Source organism: Panicum virgatum, chromosome 1K (genome assembly GCF_016808335.1).
Source record: "Panicum virgatum strain AP13 chromosome 1K, P.virgatum_v5, whole genome shotgun sequence".
Taxonomy (NCBI): domain Eukaryota; kingdom Viridiplantae; phylum Streptophyta; class Magnoliopsida; order Poales; family Poaceae; genus Panicum; species Panicum virgatum.
The window spans coordinates 44,193,518-44,208,011 of record NC_053136.1 but is presented as its reverse complement, the minus strand read 5'-3'; the positions used below and the strand labels follow the sequence as shown (position 1 = coordinate 44,208,011).

General features: G+C 50.2%; 1 protein-coding gene across 1 annotated transcript; it reads left to right on the top strand.

The window, feature by feature from the left end:
- Nucleotides 1–818: 818 nt before the first annotated feature.
- LOC120655669 (glycine-rich cell wall structural protein 1-like) lies at nt 819–1,921 on the top strand. Its single transcript, XM_039933617.1, has one exon. The coding sequence runs from the start codon at nt 1,091–1,093 to the stop codon at nt 1,919–1,921; it is 831 nt and encodes a 276-aa protein (XP_039789551.1). The 5' UTR covers nt 819–1,090.
- Nucleotides 1,922–14,494: the final 12,573 nt, after the last annotated feature.

The window sequence follows — 14,494 nt, the reverse complement described above, 5'->3', positions numbered from 1 at the left end:
ACCTTGTCTTCTTTTTTTAGCTCGAAGGATCTTTTGCACCACTCCGTCTTTTTTCATGCCTGACACACCGGACTATTTCAGTCTGCTGGGCCCGTTTGTTTAAAAGAAAAAAAGGCCCAACTAAACACTGTCGTCTCCTTTTGTTTTTTCTTTTTCTCTGAAAACGTCCATCACCCCTTCAAAAAAGAAAAAGAAAACGTCCGTCCGTCCCGGGTGAGTGATTGCATCAAGGGGACGGACATTCGCTTTTGTCAGCGTTTTTTCAAACAGTGCAGCCCGTATCATTTACCGCTTTTCCGCATCCAGATCCAGGCGAGGCGAGCCGGATGGGAAAATCGTGATCTAAAGCGTCCGTGCTTTTTACAGCCCCACATGGTCACTCACATGGACATGTTCCTAGCTACTACTTCCTACCTGCAAATGCACCGTGGTAATTAATTACCACACCCCCAACTCTGAATAAAGTCCGAACCCAGACAGCGAGACAACGTTCGTTGGGTTTGATTGTCAGTTCGGTTTGAACCGCCACCACAGCACGAATTCAAGTCCGGATCGGACATGATCATCGGTTCATCACACGCACATGTTCCTAGCTATTCGTACTAATCGTACCTGCGATCCCATTGAGGCCGTGGTAATAACATTGCACCCAACTCGATCTGAATTCTGAACAAACACAATGAAATCGTCGCAGTCTGCGATCTTGCCCAGCACAGTACAGAAAAGGGACCACGGCTCTTTCAGTGCTGGTATACCAGTAAAAGTTCGATCAAGGGTAAATCAATTTAAGCCATCGCGGTAAGTCATCACGGTAGTTAATAATCCGCATAGAGAATTTATTCAACTGCCACAGAAATAATGCACCAAGAATATACACAAAATCCTCTCTATAGAACCAAAATGTAGTGCGGTAAAAGTACAGTGCGACACCCGCGGGGCGGAGCACTAACCACCACCAATCCGCCCGCGGAACCATAGAAACCAATGCATCACCATCGTCATCATCGTACATCAAGAATCGGTCGGCCCGAGCATGCCGGTAAAATTAAATATAACAACACGGTAGAAAAAGAACGAAAGAAAAAGAGAGATGAAATGGAAACGGAGGAGCAGCGTCGTCGTCGAGGCACGGGATCGGAGGAGGAGGAGGAGGAGATCTACTACTCAAAGCAGGAGGGCGAGGCCCGCGCCCGCCAACGCCACGACAGTGGCGAAGCCGGCCGCGCGCGCGCTCGCACCCGAGTCTTCGGTCGTCGGCGTGCCCACGGGCGAGAGCGCGGGCGCCGGGGACGTCGCGGCGGCGGGGCTCGGGGTCTTGGGGCTCTTCGGGGACGCGGCGGGTGTCGCCACGGGCGGGAGCGTCGGGGCGGTGCTCGGGGCTGGCGTGGGCGCGGCCGGAGGCGGGGTGGCGGGGGGAGGAGGCGTGGCCGGAGGCGGCGCCATGGGCGGGGACGGGGGCGGGGTGGCGGGAGCGGGTGGCGGGGTGGTGGGAGCGGGCGGGGGAGAGGCCGGCGGCGACGGCGGCGGCGTGGTGGGGGCTGGCGGGGGAGTCACCGGGGCCGGGGGCGGCGTGGTGGGGGCCGGAGGAGGGGTGGTCGGTGCCGGGGGCGGCGTGGTCGTCGGAGCCGGAGGAGGAGTGGTGGGTGCGGGAGGCGGGTTGCCGGCCGGAGGCGCCTGGGGAGCCGGCGGCGGGTTGCCCGCCGGAGGCGCCTGGGGAGCCGGAGGCGCCTGCGGCGGGGCGTTCGGCGTCTGCGGGGGCTGCGCCGGCGGCGCCTGCTGCGCGGCGCAGGACGCGATCAGGAGCGCGAGGACGAGCGGGCGAAGGAAAGGCGCCATGGCCATGATCCGGCGTGGTTTCTTGAGAGCTGGAGCTCGCTCGAGCAGTGGGAGGGGAGCGAGCGGGAGAGTGACGGTTATATAGCGCGGCGGCGATCGAGCTTAGCCTCCAGCCAGCTCACTCGTGTCCGCACTGCCACTGGTTATGGCGCAGCTAGCTAAGGTAAGCTCGCGCGCCATCAAGGTGGCGGCCGTCGGTATGAACTGTTTGCTAATAAGTACTCGCATTACTAACGTAATCTCTGTACTTAGCAGCGTATCTCGCGTGCACCTGTACACAATTTCGTATCGGTGCATCTGGATAATGAAGGGTGCATGCAGTACGGCTACGTAGATGTGTACGTAGGCGAGTGTGAGAACCGCCCAATTTGATACTATTTTAAACGAACCGCCGGTCATTATCATCCAGATGAGAGTTAACACGTGCTTGCCATAGTGCGTGCCACGTGTTATCCCACATCTAGAGACACGAATAACCGACACGTCATTCATCCAAAATAATATCAAATCCGGTAGTCCCGGTATGTGCTCCAACATACGCCCAGGATTCAGCATATGCACATACCGTTTACAATCGAATACATTGCCAAATAAACCACAAAGAACAGTTTTATACAAACCAGAGTTCACAGCTTAATATTACAAGTTCACATAGGTGGGTCTCAAACTTCACTTACAAGCCTTGGGCTCACGAAAGTCATATTAAACAGAAATATAAAGTTTATTGCATTTACAAACTCTCCCGAAACTCGATTACGATAAAGACTTACTAAAGTAATGACGCCTTGCTCAAGGACATCATTACAACCACCACGACCTACTCATCCCCCGCATTCGGATCAGCGGGGTAGAAGTGGCCGAACACCACTTCGGGTTCACCTGCAACTAGGTTTAGAAAGCACCCTGAGTACAAAAGGTACTCCGCAAGACTTACGCGATTAAATAAGCAAGGATCATGCATTGGCTCAATTAAAAGCTTTAAGGTTAAGTAATTATTGCAAAGCATTAGCTCTCTATACCTTCACCTATCAGAATTGATTAATGTTGCCCAAACCCCTAAACAATTTTAGTACATTAAGAGTATACAAAATAATGAGGCACAGAGATGCCATGAACCATTTCCATCACAACCGAAACTTTCTACGAAGAGTTCAACGGACAAAGAGCTTGCTCTTAACCGAGAGCGCGGCAATTCGAATTGATTTAACCTTGCAAGGGTGTACTACTTTACCCACACGACGCAAGGACCATGCGACTCACCCAACCCGCTAAAGTTGGATAAGAGGGTACTCGCATCAACCGTTCCCAACATGGCTCAATCATTGAAATCTTCACACCTAGCTTACGCGTAGAGACTTAGTTTCCACCGGGGACATCTCTAAACTTTCCTACTCACAGGTCCATCCGGGGACACCTCTAAGCCTCTCTGCATAGCCCTTGGCCACGTATCTAGGACTGTACATCAATGATCAAGTCAAGGAAGGTAATTGGCTTATCCGTTCCATTATATTGGATATGTGGTAGCACGGAAAGGTGCTCAAAGCCGACGTCATCCACGAACGGTCCTTAAACGATCCAAGCGGACTATGCCCATATGACTCCATTCACTAGGCCCTACCATTCCGCTCGAATCTCGATACTGCACTCTACTAACTCCAGATGCTCAAGTGCGAACAAGGATACTCAGGTAAGTGTGATACTCCAAACCACTCCTATCTAGTGAGCAAAAGAAGTATTCTAAGCAGGGCTAAGCATCTAGTCAAGTTAAGTGATTAACTATCTAACTAGTGCCAAGGATATGGATAACAAATCAAGGAAAGGTAATGCATGGAAGCAGGTACAAGAATGCAATACATACATAATATATATTACCCAACATTACCCGGTGATATAACTAAACTAAATTAGATTAAATAGGTGCAAGGAATATGCTTAGCTGCTTGCCTGGGTTAACTTCAGACTCGACCACGAACGGGACTCCGGGTTCGGGCTCCACGGACTCGGCGGGTTCCACGGGTTCGTTCTCCGACGGTCCGGTCACTAAAATGCATGAATGCGATGCAAGAATTAAGAAATTGTGACATCCTGAAAATTCACTAAACAAATCATGCGCTAAGTTGTTTTTCGTTGAGCTCGACTCTCTCTTAAACCCTGAACCCTAGATTTTCTCCTGAACGACCGACACCCGAATTCATTTCGTGTCCCATCTCTTCCCATCCAACGCGACGCGTCGCGACCGACCGCCGCAAATCCCGCTCCCTCTTTTTCCTCCTTTCCCCCTGGCCGCGTGCCCCGTTCCCCGTGGCCCGCACCCGCGTGGCGACGCCACGCGTGGCCGACCGCGGCTGCAGTCGCCGCTGGCGCGCACCGCCCCCCTCCTTTTCCTTTCTCTTTTTCCCCTTTTTCCCCATTTTCTTTATTCCTTTTTCCTATTTTTTTTTCTTTTCCTTCTTTTCTTTCTTCTTCTCTCTCCTTCTTCTCCGACGCGCGACAGAACTGCTCCCAGCCCGGCCCGCCTGCCCCGCGCGCGCCTCACCTCCCTCCCGCACGCGCACACCCGCTCCCGGCAGATCACCGCGCTGCACCGAGCCGCCCTGGGCCACGCCCCTTCCCCACTTCGGCCTGCCCTGCTCCACACAGGCACCTCACTCCCGACCGCCCTACCGCGCGCGCGCCCCGGCCCCTGCTCGCCTGCCTCGCCGCTGTGCGGGCACGCACGCACCGCGCCCCGGCACGCCGAAGCCGTGTACGCGCCCCGGGCCGCGACGCCCGCCCACGCACGCTGCTGCACGCCCCGCCGAGCCAGTCCACGCACGTGGACCGCGTGCTCGGAGCGCCGCCGCGCCGCCCGCCGTTGCCAGGCTGCCCGCACGCGCACGCCGCGGCCTCCCCGCCCGCGCCTCCCCGCTGCGCCCCGCTCCGCTCAGCGCCGCTTGCGCGCGCACGCACACGGAGCGCCGGGCCGTGGCAAACGCGCTAGGCCGCAGCGACGTGAGCTCCGCCGAGCCCACGTGCACGCCGGGCCACGCCGCGCGACGCCCGCCGCTACCCTGTCCGGCCGCACAGTGCGCCACTGCTCGCCGCCTCGTCGCCTGTGCTACCGCCGCACGCCGCTCCACGACGAACGGACGCGGCCGGAGCACCATTACTCCGACCCGTGCCGCTCGCCGGCTGCCTCACCCACCCTCACCTACCCCGCTCCGCCTCGCCGACCTAGCACGCCTATAAAAGAGGGCGCCGGCACCGCTCCTCCACACACCAAGTCGTCACAGCCGCCGCCCGCCTCCTCCCAAGCCGCAGCCGCGCCGCCACCGCGAACCGCTCCGCCCAGTGCCGCCCGCTCCCGCCGAGCCGCCTCTGCGCAGCACCCCAGCGAGAGGTGAGGATGGGGATCGATCCGTCGAAACCCTCTCTCCCTTTTCCCCCCGGTCCCGGCCGCCCCCGAGGCCCGGAGCGGCCGGATTGACCGCCGCCGACGCCCCTAGGCCGCCTCCTCTGTTCGGCGTCGGGAGGAAGGGGATGAGTGGCCGTTTTGCGTCTAGGCCCTCCCTCTCCTCCCATTCTATTAAGGAACCCTTTCCCCTTATAACCCTTTTTCAAAAAGAACCCTGCCCTTTGTTCTAATTTCAAGTAAACCCTTTCACATAAAAACATAATTCCAAGTATACCCTTGACCCTTCCAGTTTAGTCCGAAGGTTTCTAGAAATTTCAAATAGGCCCCTGCCTTCTCAAGAAATAATTACCACTAGGTCCCCGATTCCTAATCTAGCCCCTGAACCCTCACAAAACCTATTATTTCATGCGCCTAAACAACTCCGATTGACCCCAAACTTTACCATGTCACTTCTATTATAGTTTCGGGCCGCGCTATTAAGAAACCACTCAAAAATGCCACTTCTATCTCCATATTTTATGTGTTTCTGATTCGGGCTCAACGATAGAATCTTTGTATTGATTGGATGCTTGTTTGTGTGTGCTGTAGACCGCGGAGTGAACGAAGGAGAGCCCGTCAACGAGCAGTTCTGTGAGCAGGAGAACGAGGACCAGTTCCGCGACCCCGAGCCCGAAGGACAGGACTTCCCCGAAGGCTACGAAGACGGCAAGTTCAATCCCATCCTTTGATGCATGTTTCTGTCCTAGTTTTTATAAACACAACCCAATGGCCTGTTTTATAAAGTCGCATATGTTTTACTTGCATGAAAACACGGTTGGATAGCCACCCCTTGATTTGTGATGACCATTCCTTGACCACCTAGATTAATGTCTGATTTTGCTTGGACGTTAATCGATATTAGAACGCTTAGGACTTTACTCATAATATGATTTATTTGATAAAGAAAATGTGTGCGTGTGGGAAGGGATAAAATGTGGATTTCGAAAGATGAGTATGGACGAGATGGACGGCATTTCTGTGTGATTTGTCGATTGGTGTGCTTGTGCCTGTGTGGCAGAGCAAGGAGGGAGATATCCATCTTGTCGTGTCTAAGGACCGAGTTGGTGTGTCATCTCACCTAACTCCATTATCGTGCAAACCACTCGACCGTTGAATGGGCAACGGCGTAGCATAAATCCCACTAGTTGGTGTGGTAGCCATCAGGAGAGCTGAGAGCAACGGGTAACTAAGGAAAAGGGATAAGCCCCGAGTGGCTTATGCCCGGTTACACCTAAGTGAATGGTCAATGACCCCTTGGTGCATCCCGTGATGGCTAGTCAGGCTTAGCTATGGTGGGTAATGGCTATGTTGGGATCTACACCGACACGACGGTGTTCGAGTTGTGGTATCCTACTTGTGGGTAAAGTTGCACACCTCTGCAGAGTTAAGAATCTATTCGAATAGTCCGTGCCCACGGTATTGGGCGAGTTATGGTGTGGTCACATAACTAGTGTTTCAGTGGGATGGGCTGGTGTGAGTTGTTTTGGAATTGTGTCCGGCAGATGTGCCGTGTGCTACGACGGACGGGGAGTCCGGTAGCAGTTTAAAAATTGGAAACTCCGTGTTACTTCTGAAATTGATTTTCATAAAGGTTTTCCTTAAAACAAACCCCTGCATAAAATATCGTTTTTCTGCAAATTAAACCATAACCTTATCCTTGATTTACCGAGGCATATTATTCTGATTTAACCCCTCCGTGGGTGTGGTTGGACTTGCTGAGTACGTTCGTACTCACCCCATTCTCACTTTTTACAGAAGAAGACCCGGACTTCATTCCAGACGACGCCGAGTAGGGTTATCGTTCTACACCCAACCTTGCCTGTGGTACCGGCCCTGTCGAGATGCCTCCGCTGTCGCAGTACTCTGAGCCCGTAGTAGACCCCATGTGGTTTGCAGTCTGGTGTTATGTTGTAGCTTGGTTAATAATTATCATCATCTGTATCGAGTGTCCTCCAAGGTTTGTACGGTTTTGAACCATCTGATGTAATAAATGTGGCATCAGCCTCCTGGGACTGGTGCTTTGTATCACATTTAAGTCTTCTCTTATGAGGGGACGCTTCAGAAATGATCTTAACAACATTCATAGATCATGAAACAATTTGAGCATGTAGAGAACAAAGCAAAGAACTCATGAAAATTGGTTTTGCAGCAAAAGCATTTTCCTAGAATTAACCATAAATAAAACTGTTTTCAGCTACTCTAAGCAAAATAAAACAGAAAAGGAATGCAAACTAAACTAAACAAATCCAAGAAAATTATCTTGGAAACTAGGAAGCAACACAAAGCTAACAAAACTGGTTTTGCTATTTTATCACTTTCCAGTAAAAAGTTCTATACTAAACCACCTTTTGGACAGCAAGCACGAAATCGAAATGAAACCCTAACCAACAGCAAGGAAACACATGAGTAAGATGCAGCACTGAAAACTACCCCTCACAATGAGTCTAACAAAATTTGGTTTGACATTTTTCAAGCAGCACACAAATAACTAAGCAATAAACTCACTTTTGTAAGATAAATCTACAGATAGATGTACAACAAAGTAACATGCAAAACAATATTTTTCCTTAGTAGATCTCATCTAGAGGAATCCAACAAAACAAGTTTCATAATTTTTGGAGCTATACAAGATTTTCTATGGATTTTGGAAGTTGCAGCACAAATAAACCTAAAGAAACCCTAGCGAAAATTGCTAGGTGTACCCGGGCCTGGCTAGCCCAGAGGCCGACAGGCCGGGCCCACTGGCCAGCGGCCCACCAGGCCGGGTCAAGGCAAGGCCAGAGGCCTTGACCCGCCCAGGGGCGCAGCCACGACGCGGCGCGGCGCAGCGCAGCGTGCGCACGCGCGCGGCGACGGCGGCGGCGCGAGCCGGTGCGGCGAGGTAGGGCCGGGGAAGGCCGGAGAAGGTGCGCACGGGAAAGAGGAGGAGGCGGTGAGCCTCACCGGCGGTGATGCTGGCGAGGGGCAGCGGCGGAGGGGGCGGCGCGACGAGCGGAGGCGGCGGCGGATCGAAGCTCTCGCCGGCGGCTCTGCAGAGAGGGAGAGGGGGCCGGGTTAGGGGCGAAACCGAGCGAGGGAAGGGAGGAGATGCTCCCCGCGCAATGAATTGAGCCGCGGCTCACCGGAGCGACCGAATCGCGGCGGCGGGCGGCGATGGGAGCTCGGGTCGGCGGCGTTAATGGAGAAGGGGGAGGCTAGGGTTAGGGTTTTAGGCGAACGGGGGTCGGGGCGGGGTCTGAGGCGATGAGAGGAGGGACGGTTGGGCACGGCACACGAAGATAATCGGCACGTGGCCCGAGGATGGCCGGCGGCGACGACGCGTGCCGCGGCGCGCGGGAGAACAGAGGAGGAGAGGGAAGAGGCTGACAGATGGGGCCCGGTGGAGGATTTTTATTTTCTTTTTCCTTTTTTTTTCAGGGCTGTGACAACTCTCCCCCCCTTAAGAAAATCTCATCCCGAGATTTAGGTAGACAAGAGGGGAAGGATAAAACTCGGACTAGGTTGAGGCCATATTCACCTAGACAAGATAAACATCTAAGAGATGATGCACAAAGGCAGGGATGATGTGATGGGAGACATTCCTAGGGTTTTCTTGATGGTGACTGTGTACACATATAACAGTATCTAGGAAACTGAACTTCATCAAGAAAGTGGGGGTGATTGAGAGAAAACTTACTCATCGGAAAAGAATTCCGGGTATTCTTGACGTAATCGATCTTCGCGCTCCCAAGTGGCTTCGTCTTCGGAGTGATTGCTCCATTGAACCTTTATAAACTTCACCATGTTACGCTTCACCTTTCTTTCATCTCGATCAAGAATGGCTATTGGGTGTTCTTCGTAGGTAAGGCCCGGTTGAAGGTCAAGTGACTCAAAGTCGACGGCGTCAGCTGGAACACGATGGCATTTCTTCAACTGAGAGACGTGAAAAACATTATGCACGGCGGAGAGTGATTGAGGAAGTTCCAACTGATAGGCCACTGCTCCAACTTTCTTGATAATCCGGAAAGGTCCGACATAACGTGGCGCTAACTTTCCTCTGACTTGAAAATGGCGAGTGCCCTTAAATGGGGAAACCTTGAGATAGACATAATCACCAATCTTGCGATGTAATTCTCGGCGACGGCGATCAGCATAACTCTTTTGACGAGATTGAGCAATGCGAAGATTCTCACGGATAATTCTGACTTGATCCTCAGCATCTTTTACCAAATCCGGACCAAAGAAAGGTCTTTCTCCAGATTCGGACCAGTTGATCGGAGTTCTACACCGTCTTCCATAGAGAGCTTCAAAAGGTGACATTTTGATACTTGCTTGATAACTATTGTTGTAAGAAAACTCTGCAAATGGCAAGCAAATAACCCATTTCTTCTCATATATAAGAGCACAAGCTCGCAACATATCCTCTAGAATTTGATTGACCCTCTCGGCTTGACCGTCAGTCTGAGGATGATAAGCAGTACTATAGGTGAGTTCAGTCCCCATGGCTTCATGAAGATTTCTCCAAAAGTGAGCAACAAACTGAGGACCGCGATCAGAGACAATTTTCTTAGGAACACCATGAAGACATACAATCCGAGTGAGATACAGCTCCGCATATTGCTTAATTTGATAAGTAGTCTTTACTGGAAGAAAATGAGCCGACATCGTCAATCGATCCACAATTACCCAGATAGAATCATACCCTTGAGAAGACCTGGGTAATCCAGTGATGAAATCCATTCCAATTTCCTCCCACTTCCATGATGGAATGGGTAAAGGCTGAAGGGTACCGGCAGGTTTGAGATGTTCAGCTTTAACTCTTTGGCAAACATCGCACTCGGCGACATATCGAGCAATTTCTTGCTTCATGCGAGTCCACCAAAATCTTTGCTTGAGATCTTGATACATTTTGGTACTGCCCGGATGAATGGAGAATTGGGAACTATGGGCTTCATCAAGGATAATTCGCCTGAGGTTATGATCCTTAGGCACCACAATTCGCTTCCCAAAGAATAAAACCCCTTGATCATCCGTAGAGAAACATCGAGCTTTGCCCTGATTCATTAACTCCCGAAGTCGGGCCATACCCTTATTCTTCTTTTGGACTTCCTTAATTTGATCATAAAGATCAGATCTGACTGTAAGAGTAGCAAGATAGCCTTCTTTGACCATAGAAATTCCGAGTTTCCGCAGATCGTCACAGAGAGTATGCACAGGAGAAGCTATGGTCAAGCAGTTGCATTGAGCCTTTCGGCTTAGTGCATCGGCGACGACATTTGCCTTTCCAGGATGATAATGCACTTCCATGTCATAATCCTTGATTAATTCAAGCCATCGACGTTGCCTCATATTGAGATCAGATTGAGTGAAAATGTACTTGAGACTCTTGTGATCAGTATAGATGTTGCAATGATTACCAAGCAGATAATGACGCCATATCTTTAGAGCATGGACAACAGCCGCAAGCTCTAAATCATGGGTAGGATAATTTTCTTCATGACGCTTGAGTTGACGAGAAGCATAGGCCACCACTCGGCCTTCTTGCATAAGAACACAGCCAAGACCGATGCGAGAAGCATCGCAATAAACATCAAAACTCTTGGAAATATCTGGCTGAGCAAGAACTGGAGCAGTAGTGAGATGATCCTTAAAGGTTTGAAAGGCTTCTTCACAGGCTGGGGACCACTCAAACTTGACCCCATTTTTCAATAACTCGGTCATAGGCTTTGCAATTTTAGAGAAATTCTCTATGAACCGGCGGTAATATCCCGCAAGTCCCAGAAAACTCCGAACCTCATGGACATTCTGGGGTTGCTTCCAATCCAGAACATCTTGCACCTTACTAGGATCCACAGCAATACCATCCTTGGAGAGGACATGACCAAGAAAAGATACTTCTTCAAGCCAAAACTCACATTTGCTAAACTTGGCATAGAGATGATGCTCTCTAAGCTTTTGGAGGACGATATGAATATGGCGAGCATGATCTTCTTTGGTCTTAGAATAAATAAGAATATCATCAATGAAGATTATCACAAAGACATCCAGTTCCTCCATGAAGATGCTATTCATCAGATACATGAAATAAGCTGGTGCATTGGTGAGGCCGAAAGACATGACAGTGAATTCATAGAGACCATATCTAGTAGAAAAGGCTGTTTTTGGAATGTCTTCAATTCGAATCTTGATTTGATGATACCCCAACCTTAAATCAATCTTAGAGAAATAACGAGCTCCAAAGAGTTGATCAAACAAGATATCAATCCGAGGAAGAGGATATTTGTTCTTGATAGTAACTTCGTTTAACGGACGGTAATCAACACACATCCGCAAACTATCATCTTTCTTCTTCACAAAAAGAGCCGGGCATCCCCAAGGAGAGGAGCTCGGACGAATGAAACCCTTATCCAATAAAGTCTTGAGTTGTTTCTTCAATTCTTTCAACTCATTGGGAGGCATTCGGTAAGGCTGTCTAGAGATGGGAGCTGTTCCGGGCTTGAGCTCTATGACGAACTCCACCTCACGATCAGGAGGCATACCCGGTAATTCTTCTGGAAAGACATCCGGATACTCACAAACCACGGGAATATTTTCCAACGCCGTGGCTATGGTACTCGCCAATGCATATAAACAAGATTCCACCTTGGCAAGAGACAGTAAAACTCTACTCCCAGAAGGGTGCAAAAGATCAATGGTGCGGGGCCCACATTTGATAACTCCGTCATGCTTACCCAACCAATTCATCCCAAGAATCACATCTAAGCCCATCTTGTCTAGGATAAGAAGATTAGCACGAAAAGTGGCTCCCTCAATGAGAATTGGAACCTTATCCACAAAGTTTCTAGTAATGATTTCCCCACCTGGTGATTCTATATGATATGGCACTTGTAGGTTTTGTATCTCAAGTTTACTATGCAGCACAAATTTCTTGTTGATGAATGAAAGAGTTGCTCCAGAATCGAAAAGAACACTTGCAAGGTGAGAGTTGATTAGGAGCGTACCCATGAGTACTTCAGCATCCTCCGGAACTTCTTCAGCGGTGGTGTAGTTGAGACGACCACGCTTAGGAGCCTGTGGTGGCTTGACTTCCTGACGCGATGCTTGAGGCGGAGGAGCATTGGGCCTAGGTGCATTGAAGGCACCACCACGCCTCGGAGAGGGGCAGTCCCTAGAGATGTGGCCTAAGCCACCACAATTGAAGCACGGACCCTTTGCGGTCACACCTGGGTTGTTCCAATAAGCACTGACCGGCCTAGGAGCTTGTCCTTGAGGAGGTTGAGAGTGACGCACAATCCACATAGGACGTGGAGCTTGAGCACCCGGCGCCCGAGGTGGAAAAGGAGAAGGCCCCAGACGTGGACGTGAGGAGCTACCGCCTGCCGAGGTAGGAGCAGGACGCTTGTTCTTTGCCTCAAGATTCTTCATCTTGTGTTCAGCTCTGATAGCAATATTCACCAGATCATTGAAATCTTCAAACTTGGTAGTGGAGAGCTTGTCTTGCAACTCTGCGGAGAGCCCATCATACAGGCGTTCTTGCTTCTTGGCATCGGTGGCCACTTCTTCAGGTGCATATTGGGAGAGAGTGTTGAAAGCATTGACATAGGCCATCACATCACGACCTCCTTGAGTGAGATTCAGAAACTCCTTCTTCTTGATGTCCATGATACCCTTGGGAATATGGAAGGAGCGAAAAGCTGTGCGGAACTCCTCCCATGTGAAGCGGTAGTTGGCAGGGTGAGATGCCTTGAAGTTCCGCCACCAAACCCCAGGGGCATCATGCAGTTGATGAGCAGCAAAGAGTACCTTCTCATGTGGCTCACATTCAATAAGACCAAGCTTCTCTTCAATGACATTGAGCCAGAAATCCGCATCCAGAGGATCCTTGGAGCCACGGAAGATGGGAGGATTGGTGCGGAAGAAATCCCCGAACCTGTTCACTTGAGGCTAAGCTCTTGGACCATTATTGCCGGCATTGCCCAACTGATTGACTAAGTGCGCCATGAGTTCAGTTTGCCGAGCCAGGACGTCCGCGAGATTTGGGTGAACTGGAGGATTAGGAAGGGGATCCTCGTTGTTGCGGTGGTTATTGCCACCCGAACCACTGGCACCATCCCTTTCATTTCCTGAACGCAACACCATCCTATTAATAAACAAAACGGTTAGCGGTCAGGAATGAAAGATAGAGAATGATACTCAAAGGCAGGGTGGAAAGATAATGTGTAGATAAAAATCTAACACACGGTCAACACCGGAACAACATATCTAAGAGAAAGAATAGATTTGGCCCACTAAGATTAGCAAGAACGAGTTCAACGAAATCTAAATCACGACACACTAGATTGGATAAATGCAGGTTTGAAAACCAAAAGAAAGTATGCATGCATGCGAGGTATGAATGCACATGACGTCTCCTCACATCGCGAGCACGCCTTAACGTTCTAACACTCACTTACGACCCGAAACAACCGTATTGCCCAGCAGCGCTACAACCCTCCTAATAGCGCTCAGGACAATTGGTGATTCCCACCTTCCCAACTCCGGTAAAAGGCAAAAGGTTTCCAGATGGTAAGGGGGTGTTCCTACGCTACCGCTACTCATTCAGACAAGAGAGGTTAAGCACTTCTTAATTAGACGAGTCAAGCAGTAAGGGAGAAATAGCTCTAAGACGAAGGAAGAAAGGTAGCATTTCACCTTAAGTTCAAATTTTTAATAAAAGTAAATCTTAGTGCAAGTGATCAAATTTTATTTGACTCTCAACCCACTAAGCCAATTTTAGGTTCACTTCATGGAAACTCAGCTCTGATACCCGTTGTGAGAACCGCCCAATTTGATACTATTTTAAACGAACCGCCGGTCATTATCATCCAGATGAGAGTTAACACGTGCTTGCCAGAGTGCGTGCCACGTGTTATCCCACATCTAGAGACACGAATAACCGACACGTCATTCATCCAAAATAATATCAAATCCGGTAGTCCCGGTATGTGCTCCAACATACGCCCAGGATTCAGCATATGCACATACCGTTTACAATCGAATACATTGCCAAATAAACCACAAAGAGCAGTTTTATACAAACCAGAGTTCACAGCTTAATATTACAAGTTCACATAGGTGGGTCTCAAACTTCACTTACAAGCCTTAGGCTCACGAAAGTCATATTAAACAGAAATATAAAGTTTATTGCATTTACAAACTCTCCCGAAACTCGATTACGATAAAGACTTACTAAAGTAATGACGCCTT